This window comes from Aythya ferina (assembly GCF_964211825.1).
Source record: "Aythya ferina genome assembly, chromosome: 2".
Taxonomy (NCBI): domain Eukaryota; kingdom Metazoa; phylum Chordata; class Aves; order Anseriformes; family Anatidae; genus Aythya; species Aythya ferina.
This window is the reverse complement of record NC_140297.1, coordinates 97,412,355-97,430,357: the sequence shown is the minus strand read 5'-3', so window position 1 is coordinate 97,430,357 and position 18,003 is coordinate 97,412,355. Positions and strand designations below refer to the sequence as shown.

Sequence of the window (18,003 nt, the reverse complement as noted above, 5' to 3'; positions counted from 1 at the left end):
AAAGAGCCTGCCAAAGGTGTTTGCAAAATCAGTCCTATTAAAACAATGTCATTCTAACAGGTGTGTAGAAAGCAGGTGTTTGCCTATGTCTGTGCTCAAATCTATTTTCACGTATAAGGGGTAGGAAAGGCTACTCTTGGAACTCCTTATCATGAGTACCATTTGTCTACCAAGACAAACTCTTGATAAGAGTTAGGGCAATAGCAGTCATGTTGAGGACGTTGTTTTTAAATACATTAAGTGCTCTAGTAATAAAAACTCTTACTTGTCTCTAGAAAGATTTATGCTTGTCTTGAGCCTAAAGCCTGACATTTTCACTTTCAGTCAAAAGAGATTTTCTTATTTTTTATATAATACTTTTTGCTTTTAGATCTGGGTGCAGGTCACACATTAACACACATTCGGATACCCACAGAGCAGAATAAGTATCAGGGTCCATGCAAGAAGTGTGGAGTAGCTCTCTGTTTTAATTAAAAGAGTTAGTAGTCTGGAGTACTTGATAATAAATTATACGACATGTAGAATGTGTTTGCTGTAAGCTGTTTAAATGTTTACCGATGGACTTGTGATCTGTTTGTTTGTGAAGAAATCAGATTAATTATTGTGATACCAAATGTTCTCTGCAGCACACACTTTGCTCTCAAAATTAGATGTTGTAAAAATACATTAGGGATCCCTAAATCAATATTGACCCAAGGCATCCGCCACAGGTTTTAGACAAATATATGCACAGCCACTCTACATTTAATCCATGTGCACATAATTAGCCATTTTTCTGAATTTTCAGTTTACCCAGAATAATTACTTCTGTTGTACGTTTGATGATGGTCAAAATTATAATAGAAGGATAGCATAAGTGTGTTATACCTCTTCTTTCTGGTGACTGGGTGCCACATTAAAAACTTCTAAAAAGGAAAGTGAAGAAAGTGGGAAAATCTTTGTGTGAGAGACGATGACACCCTTTCAGAAATACTAAGAAAATGGCTTTTGTATACAATATTTTTTATGGTGTCAGGGAAGGGTCATGTAAAATCAGTTCACTGTTGTAGCCTGTTGCCATCTGTAGGGTAAATATAGCCAAGATTTAGATTTTATTTGACCTGCATCAAAACCTGCATTTTATCATATCCCCAACATTTCATCCTTCCTGAACTGATCCTGTGGGGGCTGCCCGCAGGCAGCAGCTCCTCAAGCGCTGCTCCCACACAGCTCCGTCCCACGGGGTCCATCCATCCATCCATCCCCCAGGAGCAAACTGCTCCAGCACGGGTCCCCCACGGCTGGGCAGCAGCTCCCCCCAGACCCCCTGCTCCTGCGGGGGCTCCTCTCCACGGGCTGCAGCTCCGGCCCGGGGCCTGCTCCTGCGGGGGCTCTCCATGGGCCGCCACAGTAATGGGTAGTGTTAGGGGCCATGTAGTCTAACAGTGGTAGAGTGAGTGAAGTGCTGGAGCTTCTGAGTGCTCTCGGACATCCGTACTGCCAAGGACATGTGGCTGAAGCAGATACTTACATGGGGAATTTTCAGGTAGCTGTTGCTGGGAGCCTTAGGTAGAGCTTCATTTTTTTCCTGTAACTGGTGGAGATACGACACATTGCATGGAAAAGACCGAAGTCATAAGTATAAAATGATCCTGCAACTCAAATACCTTCTGCCTTTTCGAGGGTTTTGGCCTCATCTCAGCCCACTGACATTTGTGTAAGGTGAGGCCGTGCAGGTGCAGTGTTTATCCTCACGTCCAGGGCCTCGTGCTGGGTCAACACTGAAGCACTGCAGTGTGCTTAACGCTCTTTGTCCCTGCCCCTTTCCATTGTGCTGTTATTTGTCCGTAATGAGCAGCATGCTCCGTGCCACGTCACTGGCGGTGCAGGTCACTGTGTGTCTTTGCATGCAGTCAGATGGGAATTGAATTATTTCCTTTTTTTTTTGTTGTCACCAGTTACTTGTTCGCAAATGTAATGAAATTGCTTGCCCGTGAGAGGCGGCTGTTTTTGGTACAACGTTTGTGGTGATGTCCTCAAGTGTCACGTATTAGAGCATAGAGTGGTGATGGTATTTTTAGGTGTCCTATGGTAAGTCTGTGAAAACGCAGCACCAATTTTTCGTCATTATATTACCTTGAAGAGTCAGCTGTCACCATTAGGGAAAAAAAAACATACTGCTGCAAAAAAACAAATACTGAAAAAGATGAAAAGATTTATACTCTTGCATGTAAATAAGGTGTGTTGGTTTGCTGAAAAGTGCTGTTAAGACTTCTGAATTCCCCTGGGAGTCTGTCGCTTTTCTCACCTGTCCAAAACATCTGTAGACAAACCGCCATTCTTCAAGCATTTTGGAGGAGCAGAATATGGGAAGACACTTTGTGTTTTTAGAGGTAATTCTAAAAGCTGAATGATTATTATGATTCCCTCTCTCCTTTATTTAAAAATAGGTGCTGAGTAATGAGGTAGGCTTAATGGGCAGATGTGTGCAGACATTTTCAGCAACAGGGATTTTCACTTTCTTTTTAGGAAAGGTTTAATGAAGCCCTCTTGGCTCATTAGTGTCCTTTTGCATTTTACTTTATGGTATAAATTTATAATTTATTCTGTACTTTTTACTGAATGGTTTGTAAAGATCTGGAAAGTGCAACTACAATGTGTGTGGCTTCTCTGTTTCTTTCTGTTTTGGATGTGTTGATAGAGTCAGTAGGATTTTCGCAGTAGTTGTGAAAATCGTGACACCTTCCATTTGCATTTCTGAAAAAAAAAAAAAGTATTTATTTACATAATCGCCCATCCCTGTGGATCTCTTAGCCTTACCTCCAAATCTGTGGATGCTTTAGAAAAATTGGGCTCAAAGTCCATGTCTCTTCTTCAGTTCTGCACCTATTCAAGTACAGTGAACCTTATCTCAATAAGTCCTTTGAGTCCTTTGAGACCCAGTGATGAAAGCTTTGTATAATAGCCATTACTCCCATTGTTAAGCAAAAATATGGAAACAGCATAAAGCTGTGAGAGACTTAGGGATTTTGGTGGAGAGGGCAGGATTAGAATTCATAATGATGTCGGGAAGAGACCTGAAAAATCAATATGGTCAGCATTGGTAGGATTACAGGACTTTTTCCAGTTGGGCACCATACTTTTAAGGAGTATGGTCTGAATCTGGACTGATTCGGAGAGAGAAATGAAAATGGTCAGAAAATTAGACTTACTTGGAAAGACTGAAAAAATTTTTTGCCCAACAAGTGCCTGACAGCGGCATGTTGTCTGCTTGCAAACATGAAAAAGGTCGCTGCACAGAGGACAGGGCTTTTCTTCCTCTGTTTTGAACAGAATTAGAAATACCCGGTTTAAAATGATGCAAGACGTTTCGGCATTAGATTCGACATGAGGAAAAATGCAGTGGGAATTAGGATAATGAATTCTTGCACTAGAATATCAAGAACGTTGCAGCTCTTCACAAAGACGTCCTTTCAAGACCAGATCAGATAAGCAACTGTCCGAAATAAAATAGGGACAGCTGATCATGCTTTGAAGGGCTGACTTCACAAAGTTTTTGCCAGCTTTATCCTCCAATTTTTGTGAGAAGACTATTTGAAACAGATTGTTACCTTCTTTTTTTGTTGTTGTTGTTGTTGTTCTTTCTGAAAGTTAACAGACCAAAATTCCAAGTATTATAGAGAAAAATTCTGCATCTTCTTGACCAAATTCGATGAATTCAAAACCAAGGAATTTGCATAAATTATTACCTTCCTCACTGAGTAAACATGGTTTTAAAACTGGAAACAGCTGGAAAGAGGGTGATGTTCTTCTATGCTCTCCCCAGAGATTAAGCTCTGCCCCATTAAAAAGATTATGAAAAGAAGTCAGAGTCATTTGCATTTCTGTAACATTTATCAAGTTACTCCCTGGTGAGCTCCTGAGATGCCTCCTGACAGCGCGGCTTCGGGCCCTTTCCAGGCTGATCCCATGAAGCTTCTGTTTAATTGGCAGTACGTGGAGCAGGAGTCCTCTCCACATCCACAGTCTAAGAGGTACTAAAATAAAATTTCACCAAATGTGCAAATACTATCATTTGATTCCTGTCTTCTTTCTCACAAATATTTGATCAGCAGTATAATAATGAGAAATGAAACTATGGTTCTGACCAACTTCACTCAGTCCTCTGCGTATCATGGAAGCATAGACTGCTTTTGGTTGGAAGGGACCTTAAAGATTATATATATATATACATATATATGTATATGTAATCATATATTATATGAGTCTTGTAAACAAAATAATTAAATGCTGTGTCTAGACATTCCCATTTGGTCTTCTAAATTTCATTGCAAGGTTGTATAAAATGAGAATTTGGGCACGTGGTGGACTACGACAATGACAGCATTCTCCCCTTCTTAGTGCCTATGGGCAGGCCATGGGAGAAAGTAACAAGAGGAGTAAGGTAGTTCCTTAAATTAAGGTGAAAAATGTATACAGAAAATTATTGTACCATGTTTCTAATTCAACTCAGTATCTTGCAAAATTATTTCTTGTGTCTCTTTCCCTATTTGTTTTGTTGTTAATTAGTGGTTTTACCTGGGATTAACCTTAAATGATGTAGCGTAAATTGACTGGTGATAGTATTAATTTAAGCATACAATAGAATATTCCCTCAGTAATTTGACAAATGATTTTTACAAATCAATAGCTCTTTCTTTGGTTGCCTAATAGGACTTGTGCAGTGTTACTTGAATTTGTTGTTGATTAATCTCCTTCTTCTCTAATTGTATTTCTGTAATTTTTTTCATGCGTGTTAAAAAACGTTAGTTCTGCTAGTGTATATAAGTAAATTCCATTTGTTTCCTCCTTTTCCAGTTATGCAATGTTGCTTTCCTAAGGCATTACCTGTACCTGATTTGCATTACTGGAAAGAAACCTTTCTTTTCCTAACCTGTCTGTGGTGTTAATCCATTCTCTTGTTCTGATATTAGAATATTCAAACCAATTGGTAAATAGTGCAATGGATAATATAATTTGTTGTATCTCCTTATAATATAATGCACTGACTATAGTTTTTATTACAGTATTTTTTTTATAATTACATAAAAACGTGTCCTAAAGCAATGAGTAGTATAATTTGAACTATAAATTTCTTCTGTTCTACTGTTTTTTTTAGAGAAAGAAAAGTTGCATGCATTTTTAGATTTTAAAAGTCTAGGCAATAAAATACCTCTGTTTTGCTGTAGACAAAAATTTATGTCACAGGAGATGCCTGCACACAGACTATTCCTGCTACTTGTGAATAGCTCATATCTTCTTAAAACCCTTGTAATTAAAGAGATATTTTTGTATCTTATTATATTTGATATTCCAGTCAAACAAATATATTTGCCCTTCCTCTGAAAAAGAATATATTGAATAAAAAGAAAAAAAGAAAAGTAATCCTTCTCCTTTGTTTCTAAAGATGTCTTTACAAAATGAAGTTGATTGCTTTGGGAAAATTAGGGATTGCAAATTATTGCATCCTGAAGTGCATTAATCAACACAGTCACTTATAATATATAAAAAAATAAATAAATTGAGAAGCAATCGCTTATTTTATTGGGACATTATCTCAACTTGTTGCGACTTGTGTAAATATTTTGGGAAAGGACTAAATTGGACGCGCTCACCAAAATAACTTGAATAATTACATAGTGATTTAATTAGTTATATATTTTAATCGAAACCCCAAACAAAACAGACTGACTTCTTTACTTGGGGAAGTGGATACAATGTAGAATTGACAACGAGAAAATAATAAAAATAAAAAATCGATGGGGACAAATTTAAAAATATTTCTTCCTTGTTTTGTGGTTGGCTGGTACTGCTGAGAAATGAGCTCACCAGAGAATGCAAGAGGTACCATCTTTTCCTTGATGTTTGGTTCCTTCTCTTCAGGGGCAGGTGGCTTAATTCACTTTTTGGAAAGTAGTCCACTTCCAAAATATCTCTGACCACTACATTCAGATGACTACTCCGTGCACTCTGTACATAAACTGTTGTTTTTTCCAAATGCCATTGAAGAGGGAATTGCTGCCTAAAGTTTTTTTGTAGCGAACTGAGTGATGTTGTGTAAGAAAATATAAAAAAGGCAACAGACTTAACATGCTGGCTGTGACATAGTGGCACCCCCAAGTCAAACGCACCGTGGAGCAGTGCCCTCTTTTATGCACCGAGCTGGTTGCTGCTGTCTTGCTCAGTATCACTGCCAGTTACAGGACCATCTTCCTCCTTACGATGAGTAGGGGATTGGTTGTTTGTTCAAAGCAGATCACCTTGAGTTTGAGATACCTGAAGTAAGGACTTGGCAGAGAGCTGTATTTTTTATGGGGTGACTCTTCTGTAGGAGCAGTACAAAGAGCCCAGGGAATAGCACTGGGTCATAAAACAGCAGAATGTGGGAGACCCAGGATGGGTTCAAAGGGAGGTTTCGGTACTGGATGCAAGAGCTTTTACAGCACTAGGGAACGTGTCATTGACAGGTGAATCCAATGCAGTCCTACAGTGCAGACTGGAAAAGGAAATGGATGCAGAGGAGGGGTGACCAGGAGCTGAAGGATGACTTTGAAGTCGGGACCTTTATTTGTCTTAGTTTATTAAAACGTGGCACTTTTTTGTGGTCATTTAGAAGATAGATTTGGTCAAGGTGATAGTTGCTTCATAACCACAGAAGGTGTCTGGTTCTTTTACACAGTAAGCTAACTGAACGACTCTTAAAACTGTTACAGCAACTCCGAGCCAATATGAGAGAGATGGAGAAACTTTGTTTGCGAGTCCGACAGGAAGACATCCCGGTTCTGCAGAGAATGATAAATCCAGTGAGAGAGGAAGCTTCATCTGCCATTAAAGACTTCCTACAGCTCCATTCTGAATCTGCAGAAGAACTTAAAAGGCAACTAGAAGGACAGGAGGATGGCTCTTTAACCAGATCTATAACTGTAGGAGGAGGTAGGAGAATTTCATTTCTGTGTCTATATTGTTGTATCCAGTGAGCATTTTCTGACCAGATGTGACGTAAACCTAAGAGATACCAGCTGAATAATAATAGTTAATTAAGAAGTGGATTTTCTTTCCCCGTACCACACTTTTCTCATGACCTGTTGAGTTTTGGTAAGTGGAGGACACTCTAATTAAGCATCCTAAGAAATAGAGTAGGCGTTGCCTCCCATGAAGAAGATCCCATAGCCTTGGATCTTGAAATTGGAGACTGTTCCTAGGAAGAGTACTTCATGTTTCACTGTAGCTTGACTTCTTTCCTGGTCCTGCAAATCACTTAATCATGTGCAAGTAATCATTTAGGCCATTTTCATTGAATCAGTGCGTTCAACATCAAAAAGAAAACAATTTTTATATGACAGACATTATGATATGCCACTGCTGAAATGTGCAGAAGGATTGACCAAGTCTATATACAAAGGAGAATATCTCTTCTTGTAGCATTTGATCTCGGTAACCAACAAGAAAGCAGAAAATATTATAAACCTGTTGAAATAAAAGATTTTGAAAACACACTATAGAAGGCAACAAGTCAGATGTTTGCTGTTTTTCCCTCCTTTCCATACAAAATGTCTTTCAGTCTTTGTTGTACCGTTCTGTCTTCAGGGGAAGCACGCACCATGCTCTGGCACTGGCTTGCGTTCTCTGCTAATAATCTGTGAGAAAGTTGATTATATAAGAATTAAATCCTTCTACATAATAGTAATTAGATTGATTGTTGCAGTAGCAACATTGTTTAAAGTTGTTTGGAAATGTCATGTCTTTAAAAGTGAAAGTATTTTCAGTCAATGTCATTGTAGAAGAACCTGCGATCCCATTTGATTTCACAGCCCTTCTTGTTGCTGTATAAAGAACTCCAGGGACTGTTTCAAGAGTAATTAACAAGCAAGGGAGAAAAGAAAAGTGGATTTGGAAGATTGGGCTTCGTTTTGAGAACGTCAGGTGTAGTAGTATCAGAAAGTGTTATGAAAGTCAAATTATATCAACTATGCAATTCATATATTCTTACTAGACCAGTAAAAAAGATTAAATAGGCTTTTGACATATGAATTTTTGCTGTTTTCAACACCTTCACTGTCTTTTTAGATATTTGTGAACTGACTATTCAGGAGTTCATCCTTTGTGGGTTTCCAAGTCTGGCTATTTGCTGCATTCTCCTTCTCCTCCAAAAAAAAGGAAGATATCTTGGTTATTCTCTTGCAGTCCTTCAGGATCCTCTTAGTACTCTCAAGTTCTCAGAAATATGTGAACTTTCAGCGATTGTTTCTTAAATACTCAGGAATCAATTTCATCAGACCCTCAAGACTTGAAAACATCTGGATCATCTAAATATTTTTAACCTGTTCTCTTTATGTTTCAGCCTATCTTTTTTGTTTGCATGTTTTCCTTCTTGTTAAAATTAATTGCATCAAGATTACAGCTTCCTTTTCTTTGTAAGGACTGACTTCGTCTTTCTCTGGGTCATCGTTCTTTCTTTACCTGGCACTGCACCTACTTACACTTTGTCTTCCTCTAATTTTAATGGCATTCATGAAAACTGCCTTGCTACCATTTATGCCCATGGTAGTCGTAATTTACTTGTGTCTTAGTCTTTCTGATATTAACCTTCCACATCTATATTATTGTTTTGCACTCATATTAATTGTTTCAAAGTCTTGACATCCAGGGCACTGAAGAGTTCTTGCTGAACTCATAATTCTTTCCTGTGTTACATGTATTCCTCTACATCAGGACCATTTGCTGCTATCTTCAGTATAGTCCATTTTGTTAGTGTCTGCCAGCTCTTCTGCATTCTTTTATCCTTTAGGAACTTCTTCCCCATAACTTCTACTAATCCATTTGCTGAATTTGTGTATACTTCTTTTGTGGGGAGCTCATTGTCTTTGGTCCTACTCTAAGGCTTAGAAGGGTGAATTCTTGCACTCAGTGATCCCCATCAGCCGTATTGGCCATCGCTTCCAGGCTCTTTGTGAGCTCGTCTCTGTTACAATCAGAATAAAATTTAAAACACCTGTTCTCTTGGTAACTTTCTGCAGTTGTCCTCAGTACATTCTGGTGTTTTATTGGAAAGGCCTTGTCCTGGCTTATTGCTTTTCTAACAGGTACATGGATGGCAAACGGGAACTACAGTTTAATTTCAAAGAACAGGACTGTGGTTGTTGTTTTTTTTTTTTTAATCTAAAATACCTTTAAAATATGGAGGAAATTGAGCATAACCACACTTTAAAAAGAAGAAAAATTGATCATATAGATTGGGATGAGAAGAACAGAAAAATATTACTGGGGTGACATGCTCCTACATGTCAGCTCAAGAATGCAGAAATAGCTCATCCCATTTAAAGGGAAACATACAGTCAGGCAGACAACTAAATATAATTATACAGATTTTTTTTTAAAGAAGTTTGCCTGGCTGTGAAAGCAGCTCTGTTGAATTGCTAACACAGATGCAATATATTGCCTATTTCTTTTGTGCTTAGAGGCTGCAGTCCTGAAAGCAAATCTTGGCTGCTGATCTTAATCAAAGGAGCTTCAGTATGCCCATTCTTTGCAGCATGTTGCTTCCCATCTGGTGGAGGAGTAAGGAGTTTACAAATTCAGATTGCCCATTTAGAAGGCATGTCAGCGAAATGATGGAGGTCCTTCCCCCCCCTTCACCGTCCTCAGCTCAGATCCAATAGAAACGGAATTTAATTGCATTTTAAGCAAATATTAACAAAAGGTCAGGTTCTACTCTTAAAATTACTGAAGTCTTTTAACCAGTATATTGAATCTTGCAGAGCATTAGATTTTTATCTTGAGGATAATGAGGTGCGAAGCTGCTCTTTGAAAGCTCGCAGAGGTGTTTTATATTACAGCATTTCTGTGCAGAGGCTGTAAGTGAAACTGGTGCAGTCACTTCCACTCTCAGTTCTATTAAAATTGGTTAGACTTGATAAAACATGAAGTTGTGAATATAAATTTCTTACTCATACTTTCAGCCCAAATGTGACTTTACTTTTTTTTTTTTTTTTTTTTTTTTTTTACCTTTCTTAATCTCTACCTTAGATCTTTGAAGTGAGAGAAGAGTTTGCTTGAGGATGTTTCTTTTCAGTAATTTTTAGCTATTAGAAGATGACAACAGTATAATCTGACTGAAAAGTGCCTTCTGGGCCGGATTTTTATAGGAAAAGGGGTAAAAATAATGACAAAGAAAACCAAGGCCCACATAAAACACTACATCACGTACTCTACCCTTGTTGCTCTGCTTTTCTGTGTTTTTAGTAACTATAGCTGAGTATCGGCTTCAGTGTCAGAACTGTATTGAACTGAGAGTAGTAAGATTTGGTCCTTGCTGTATCTTGTGATACTAGGATAAAAATGCTGAGAAATGGACAAATGTAATGAAAATGCATCATTTTTATTTTATCTTAATTCCATGAATAAGCATGCTCTATTACTGTTTTTTTTTTTTTTTTTATTAAGAAAGATTAATTTATTTTCCATTGTTTGTTGTAGTAACAGTCATATAATATTGTTACAGTACCTTGGCACATTCATTGCTTCTACGGAAGACTTCAATGTAATATTTACACTTTACTAGTGTTAGAAATATCTAACCAGTCTTCCCTACATTAAGCTTTAATACTAACCCCACAAGAAAGTAAACATCAGTGTCCTATTAAAGTAGCTGTCTTCCTTCAGAAATTGTAGTCTAAATTAGCACGATCTTTGCACTGTGTTTACATCCATCCATACATTCTCCAGCCTGCCTTTCATACTCAAGCTATTCCTTAATCCTTGCTTATGATAAGCCAAATTTGTTATTCTTAATTATCACTGAATTACTTGTCCATAAATATTCACTTGTCAATTACGGCTGTGATGGCTCCATACAGGGCTCACTGGCTGGAGGAGGTATGTGTGTATCTTTTCATTGTATCTGCTTTCCCCATTTTTTTTCCACAGTCTTTTACATTCAATCCAGAATATTTAGAAAGGAAGATGCTTAGGAATATCCCCTTTACACTGCTGAGCTTTAAATGTTTGCCGTCCTTGCACTACTGTTACGCAATGGGACAGAGCACTAAATGTTTAGCAGCATATTACCGAGTTTTCAGTACTTTTACTTCAAGAATTGTTTCTTCTGGCTACTTTTAGACCCAAACAACTGACAATCTAACTGGTAGCATAAAAATCAGTCATAAAACAAATAATAGTCCAGCTTTGGAAGTGAGGTGTTTTCATGTATTGTATGTAAATGAAGGTTTTGACCCAAGCTCAGTTTTCTTCTGTAAAATTTTCAAGCTCAGCTGACATAAAAACAATTGACTGGGCATAAATTCAGCAGTGTAATTTCTTCATCATTCTCAGAACCAATTGTGAAAGTGTGCTGTTAGAAATTTTTTTTTTTTTTGGCAATAATTTTCTTTTAAGAAACTGTGTAGTGCTGTGAGACTTTTCCCTATGTGAGAGTTTTCAGGGCTGTTGCTAAGCTTGAATTAAATCAAATATCAATTTATCCATGAGAAGTGTTAAGAGTGAGAAAACTTGCTTGTGTCACCTGCAGTCTGATCAAGTGCATTTATTTGTAAACATTGTGTTTTTCATTCAGAAACTTTGTATAACGCAGAAGTGAAGGACGGGTCCCAAAGTTTAATCCAGATGTATTCTCCCCTTCCTGAAATACCTCAGAATGAAAATGCAGCTGAGTCCTGGGAAACTTTAGAAGAGGTATGCTGCAACTCCCTTACAGCTATATTGATGTTCTTGTTTTCAGCAACTATTAGAAAATAACATTTGTTTTTTTATTTGTAGGACTTGATTCAGCTTAGCCAATTGGTGACTGAATTTTCTGTGTTAGTCAACGTAAGTATTAATTCTGCATTCTCTATTAGATAGAAACTTGTAAAAAAATAAAATAGTGAATGGGTAACACCTAGATGGGGAGCAAGAGATGAGCAATACTTCTGTCCATAATCTGAACTCAGACTGAGCTATCTCTGGATAACAACAACAGAGTAGCAGAATGACACTAAGTGAATTTATTCAGTCCAATATTAAACAAATTGAGATTACAAAACCCTAGTGGCTGTCAGGAACTTCAGGGAGCTGCCCGTCACTGAGCGGAGGCAGAGCAGTGTCCCCAGTTAGCTGAGGTGCCTGCACGAAGCTCCTGTCTTTGCTACTTGGGACCCATGGTAAATGTGCCTCTGGTTTCAAAGCCTGCACGTTTGATGCTTTCTAAAGTTGAAGGTGGTCCATGTAATTATTACAGCACTAATTACCTAGCACTAATTTGAAAGATTTTCTTTTGGTTTTCAAGTAGTAACAATAGAGGAATGTTTAAAAGCATTAGTTTAACACATATAACTGCCTATTCTGGTCAGAAAACAAATAATTCTTCCTTCCATGTATCAACGAGCTGTTGCTACAAGTATGTTCCTGGTTGTCCTGTTGGTTCAGAATCTGTCAACGTAAAATTCTGAGGAGACGCTACTCTTACTTCAGCACTAGTGCTGGTAATTACTCCTCAGTCCTTGTCACCAGAGCAACAGCTCCTGTTCTAGCCAGTGCCCCTTGCCATGTGCTGAACCTTAGAGGAAACACTGCGGTGCCCGTTCATTCTTAACGTGTCTAATTGCAATCATGAGGACAGGCTTCAACAGCCTTCACTGCACAGGTTGGAAGCTTTCCAGGAACTTTTATTCTCTGAACTGGGAGTACTAGGAAACGTCTGAAGATTCCCTCACCATCATACCCTTTCTTTACCTTAATAACCGTGGCTGTCAAAGGGTTTGAATCTTTGTCACCCCCTGTTAGTTCTCAATGTTTAATTCTTCCTTTGCTAAGAGGAATTTAAACAGACAGTGCTCATCTGCTAGGAGAGTTGTGTAATCTCCTTGCTGTTGGGTTCGGTGGGATGGGTGAGATCACTTTTATCCTTTCTGCTGAACCTGTGCTACTTCACGTACAAGATTTGTTAGGCTTTTTTTTATTTAGTAGCCTGTTCCAGGAGTGGGCTTTGCACAGAACCAACATTAGCTATACTAGCAAGTGTCTGAAGTGTTTGATGGTGTGGATTAGATGGTAGATGAAGATACCAAAGCTGGACTCAGCAGTTTCTGATTTAGAAAGAGGAAAAAGTTCCGAATGCCTTTTCCTGAAGGTGAACACTAGCTGTCTCATTATTTTGTAGCATAAAATAGCCTGAGTGCTGCTGAGATTAAAATAAGAACAAAGAAGCCCACAAACCCCTCTGTCTTCCGAGGGAAACTGCAGGGGAATCTGACTGCGTTTTGAGAAAGGATTGGATGTAGTATTTTTTCAAAGTGAAAGAACAGTGGCACACAGAGCAGCAGCAAGTGTATTTTCAGTGGCCACTATCATATTTGTAAAGTTAAGTTGCTGTTTCATAATGTCATACCTAAATACTTCTATTTAGATTTCTTGGTATTGTATGCCGCCTTGTATGCTGGAATCAGTACTGATCTTATAAATGCTATCTCTATAATTTTTTTTTGAACATGAAGCTCAGCAGGAAACGAAAACACCAGCTTGGCTTGTTTTGCCCTTTGGAATGCAAGTTCATCTATTCACGGGAAAGATTTAGAAATCCTATGTTATGGGTTGTTTTCTCTACCAGTAGCAACACGTGTAATATTCGCACCGTATTATTACTTGATAGTTAGGCTTTCTTTAAAGCAAGTTTGTATTTTCAGCACAGTTTATCAGCTGCTATTAATGAACCACCATTAGGGCTGCATGGCTACAGTGTGTGGCAGATGAAAGCGGCTGTGGGGCCCTGATTACAGGCATTAAAATGGTGTGTATTGGCTCACTGCTGCTTCCCAGCAGGCCGCCTCACTCATAATTCCTTTGCATCTAGGCTCAGCAGGAGAAGATTGACAGGATTGAAGACCATGTCAACAGCGCTGCTGCGAATACTGAAGAGGGAACCAAAAACTTGAGGAAGGTAGGGATCTGCTCCTGCTGCTGAATCGATGGTACTCTGCCTCCCAGCAACCCTCTGTATTAACCCCATTGATCTGCCGTCTTTAATGCTGAGGGAGCCAGCAATTAAGGAAATAAGGAAGAAATGGCCCACAGGTAGCAGGGAAAAAAAAAAATCAATTTCTCTTGTAATTTTCTATCACATCCAGGCTACTAGAAAATACCTTTTTTTTTTTTTTTCCTTGTTTTCTGCAAGTCACATTATATGATATTCTGATGCTACTTCGGTGCACCTGTGAAACAAGAGTGTGCAACGATTGGCTCACAAGAATCAAATGGCTGTGGGACAACAGGCTGCTGCTGACATGCAATTCCAATTTATGTGATGTCAGGGAGAGCTCCTGACAAGCCACACGCCTGTACTTAGGCGTTACTGAAAAGTCTGAGCGTTTTCTCAGTTTCTCATGTGATGTAATGATGTAGATAAGGTAATAAGTAGCACATGCAATCAGCCAGCAGCATGTCAAAAGATCTGGTTCCCAAATGCATACGAGAGCTCTCTTTTGAATCAGTTTTGGTATGGACATGTGGGATAATAGAACATTTTTTTTAATAATAATTTGCCAAGTGTATTTATCGCTGAGCATTCAACTCATTGCCAAAAGCGAAGGGAAAAAGGCACATCACAACAGGCAAGTTTCCTAACTCTTTTTTTCTTCCCCTCTCTCTTTACAGGCTGCAAAATACAAGCTGGCAGCTCTGCCTGTGGCAGGTGCTGTCATTGGAGGCGTGGTGGGGGGTCCCATTGGGCTCCTCGCAGGCTTCAAAGTGGCAGGAATTGCAGCTGCACTTGGTGGTGGGATTTTGGGCTTCACAGGTGGAAAATTGATCCAGAGGAGAAAACAAAAACTCATTGAGCAGGTCTCTTCCAGCTGTCCAGAGCTTTCTTGCCAAAGAGCCAAAAAATCCAGCTGAAGCACAGATTCATCATGACTAGGGACAGAAGTACAGCGGCCGTGCTGATGACGGACCTGCAGCCTCACGCTTTAAATACGAGGCTGGCTTGTGTGAACTTGTGTGAGATTTTGCCAGCAGTACTGTTAACGGGGGTGGGGGGAAACGGTAATGCCAGAACTTTGGAGCTTCCTCTTTTCAGATGCGATAAGTTGCATCAGTCTTTTAGGAATTACCTGGTCACTTCTTTTAATTACGGAATTCTTAGGTGAGCTACATGCCCAGCTGGCGTGCTGGAGGGCAGGTGTTTGGTGCTGAGCTGCACAAAATGTCCTTCAGACAGTACAGAGGGAGAGACTTGGAAAACCTGAGTGCTTTCTCATGAACACCATAATCAGTTTTTCCCATTTTCATTTTTTTTTTAAATTTGTGAGCTCCCCATTTGTTCAAAGAGTAGTTCAATCTCAGCCTCAGCAGCACCCCTTGAGGACTGCCCTCAGACAATACTCCTTCTCCATGGCTCTTCAGCTCCTTGGCACACCTCAGGAGCACTGCAGACGGAGCGAAGTGCCAAACCCCGACCATTCTGAGCCTGAAACCTCAGCTTGCTGCAGCAGTGCTCCTGGGTGGCTGCTGCCCTTGATCCTCATCGCCTGGCACCAGCAGCACTCTGCTGGGAGAGTTAAACGGCTTCACGGGGAGGCGGTGCTGCAGCAGGGCCCACTCCCTCAATAGTATTTTATCCCCCAAAGGCACCAGTAGGTGCCAGGGAGAGGGTGGTGAACAGCGAGGCCCTGCGAGTTACCTGTTAAATGGTGCCCCTGGCAGCTGACCAGAGCCTGGGACTAGTTTGAAAACGGCAACCTGATGCTGTGTGCTTTACTCTGGAGCCTGCGTAAGGCTTGGTACTGTTACTGCTTCCTCCAGCTTTTATAGTCAATGCCTGTTATCTTTACCTTATTTTGCTGCTTAAGAAGCCGTTCGCTTCTCTAACTTCTGTTGTTACACACAGGAGTGCTGCCGTTTTTATTTTCACCTGAGCTTCCCGTTCAGCACATGGTCCTACCTCCATCCTTCCAGGACAGTTCCCACACGATTGCTGCTGCCCTTAGGAGGAGCAGAAAGGCGAGCTGGGCAGCTGCTGCTTTAAGTTTTACATCGCTCAGTCCATCCTGAGTGCTGCTCACCTAAGGTTCCCGAGCAGGGAACGCTGTACAAGGAAGCACAGTTTGGAAAAAGCTCCCTTTTTTAAGCACTGCTTTGATAGCATCATTGGAACGCAGTGCCTGCTAATGGCAGCTGATAGGTTTTTGTGCCTAGAGACACTGTAAGCAACTGTTAGTTACAGCACAAGTACCTTTTTCTGAACAGTTCGTCTGTGTTACTTTTAAAACATGATTGAAATCGCTACCAGTCAGAGCGTGGTGTCTATTTTAAGTAGGAACGAGGCTCAGGGAAGCAACGTGTAGGAGAACAGTTTTCACAAGTAATCATGAACATTGTCAAAACTGCACGTGTTAAAGCCACGGTGCCTACATCTGTAAAATCAGCTGGAGTGGAAAACATGACCCGAGTAATTCAGCTCATTTGCACCTGTCATGCCAAAACCCTGTCCTTTAAACGCGTCTGCTTCGGCTGTAAATACATTTAATGAGGCTGTAACAACTTCATACGAGGGCTGTTCGTTCATTCCGACAGCTAAAGGAAGAAACTAAGGGAAATAAGGAAAAAGATTTTAAATAGGAATTCTGGTTGATTCTTTGTACAATTTTAAAAAACTAGGTCTGCTTTCCTACAATACATTGCTGAACTGTGTCCATTGAAATGCCAGCAGGCTCCACCCTCTCCTCCTGAAGTGGACTTAATGCCAGGACAATCTGAAGCCAGAGCTGAGCTACTGCTACAGCTGATACAGAGTCAGCTTAGCACGGGCTCATCTCATAAAAGATCGAGCACAAAAACTGTTCTTCCTCCTCGCGTCTTTAAGGAAGCAATTTAAAAACATTGTGTACACACTACACTGGGGAGGCTGTTATTTAAGCCATGATTTTTAAAGTAGATGGGTTATTTACATATGGGAAAAATAGGGGCATCTGAGTAACCAAACTAGCATTTAAATTGCTAGGGATGTCAGAAGATATGCAAAATAGACATAATTCTTTCAGACCAAATAAAAACTTTTGCCTATCAGACTGCGTAGCATTTATTTATGTCACTTTTTATTTCCTTTCAGCATCTAAAAGCTTAATCCTTCAGCATTTCTCCATTATTAAAACAATGACGTTACTAACATTTCGGAATCCTGAGTTACCAAACACACACCTCACCCATTAAAATATTTACATTGACTGAAATTAACACAAGCTCCTAAAGTGTCTCAGGCACCCGGTAACTGGTACAGAAATCGACTCCTGGAGTTGAATTAAAGGAAGAACTTGGGATGATTTTGTTCTGTGTGGGGATAACCCTAACGTTGTTGGACAACTTCCCCTGATAACCTGGAGAAGTGTTAAAGGAGGGGTTAGCTGAGCACTGACTGGGTTAAGATCAGTGATGCAGATCATCAGGTAATTGAGGGGCTGAGTTTGGAAAGCTCACATTTTGTCCAGCACTCCCTGCATGACACGCTTGCTAAATTCTTTGTAATTCCTACCTAAATTCTTTGTATCATCAGATACTTCAAAAGCCTGAGAGATGCTGATCACCACGTTAAGCCCAAGTAGACTTCAGCTGTTCAACCTTCTGCTTGCAAATAGAGAAACCACTTAAAAGTCAGTGCATCCAGGTCAACGGTTATCAAGAACCCAGGAGGCTGGTCCAGCTCCAACAAACACACAGCAAAAGGACTGCCATAACGCTGATGCATCTCGCTGGCTACCTCGCGCAGAGATGCCCAAGCTCTAGGAACGAGGCCTTACTCAGAAAAACAAACACGGATTAAGAAAGGGGGCTGGAGGTGGCACATTTTAACTACCCAGGGGAAAGCACCAGCCCTTGGACTGCTGGTTGCATGAAGTAACACCTCTAGGAAGAAGTTCAGCCACCTTCAGCACTCATAAATAAGAGTAAGTAAGGAAACAACAGAGTAAGACGAGCACTTTAAGGCACTCTGCAGGAACA

General features: G+C 39.9%; 1 protein-coding gene across 3 annotated transcripts in view; it reads left to right on the top strand.

Moving 5' to 3' along the window:
• Window positions 1–17,073, top strand: part of STX17 (syntaxin 17) — a 32,864-nt gene extending 15,791 nt beyond the window's left edge. For all 3 annotated transcript variants that reach the window (XM_084510163.1, XM_084510161.1, XM_084510162.1), the window contains exons 4-8: window positions 6,732–6,951; window positions 11,591–11,709; window positions 11,794–11,844; window positions 13,865–13,951; window positions 14,665–17,073. In XM_084510163.1, the coding sequence (XP_084366289.1) occupies window positions 6,732–6,951; window positions 11,591–11,709; window positions 11,794–11,844; window positions 13,865–13,951; window positions 14,665–14,904 (717 nt within the window). In that variant the 3' untranslated portion in view covers window positions 14,905–17,073. The remainder of the gene's footprint in view (window positions 1–6,731; window positions 6,952–11,590; window positions 11,710–11,793; window positions 11,845–13,864; window positions 13,952–14,664) is intronic.
• The last annotated feature ends 930 nt before the right edge of the window (window positions 17,074–18,003 follow it).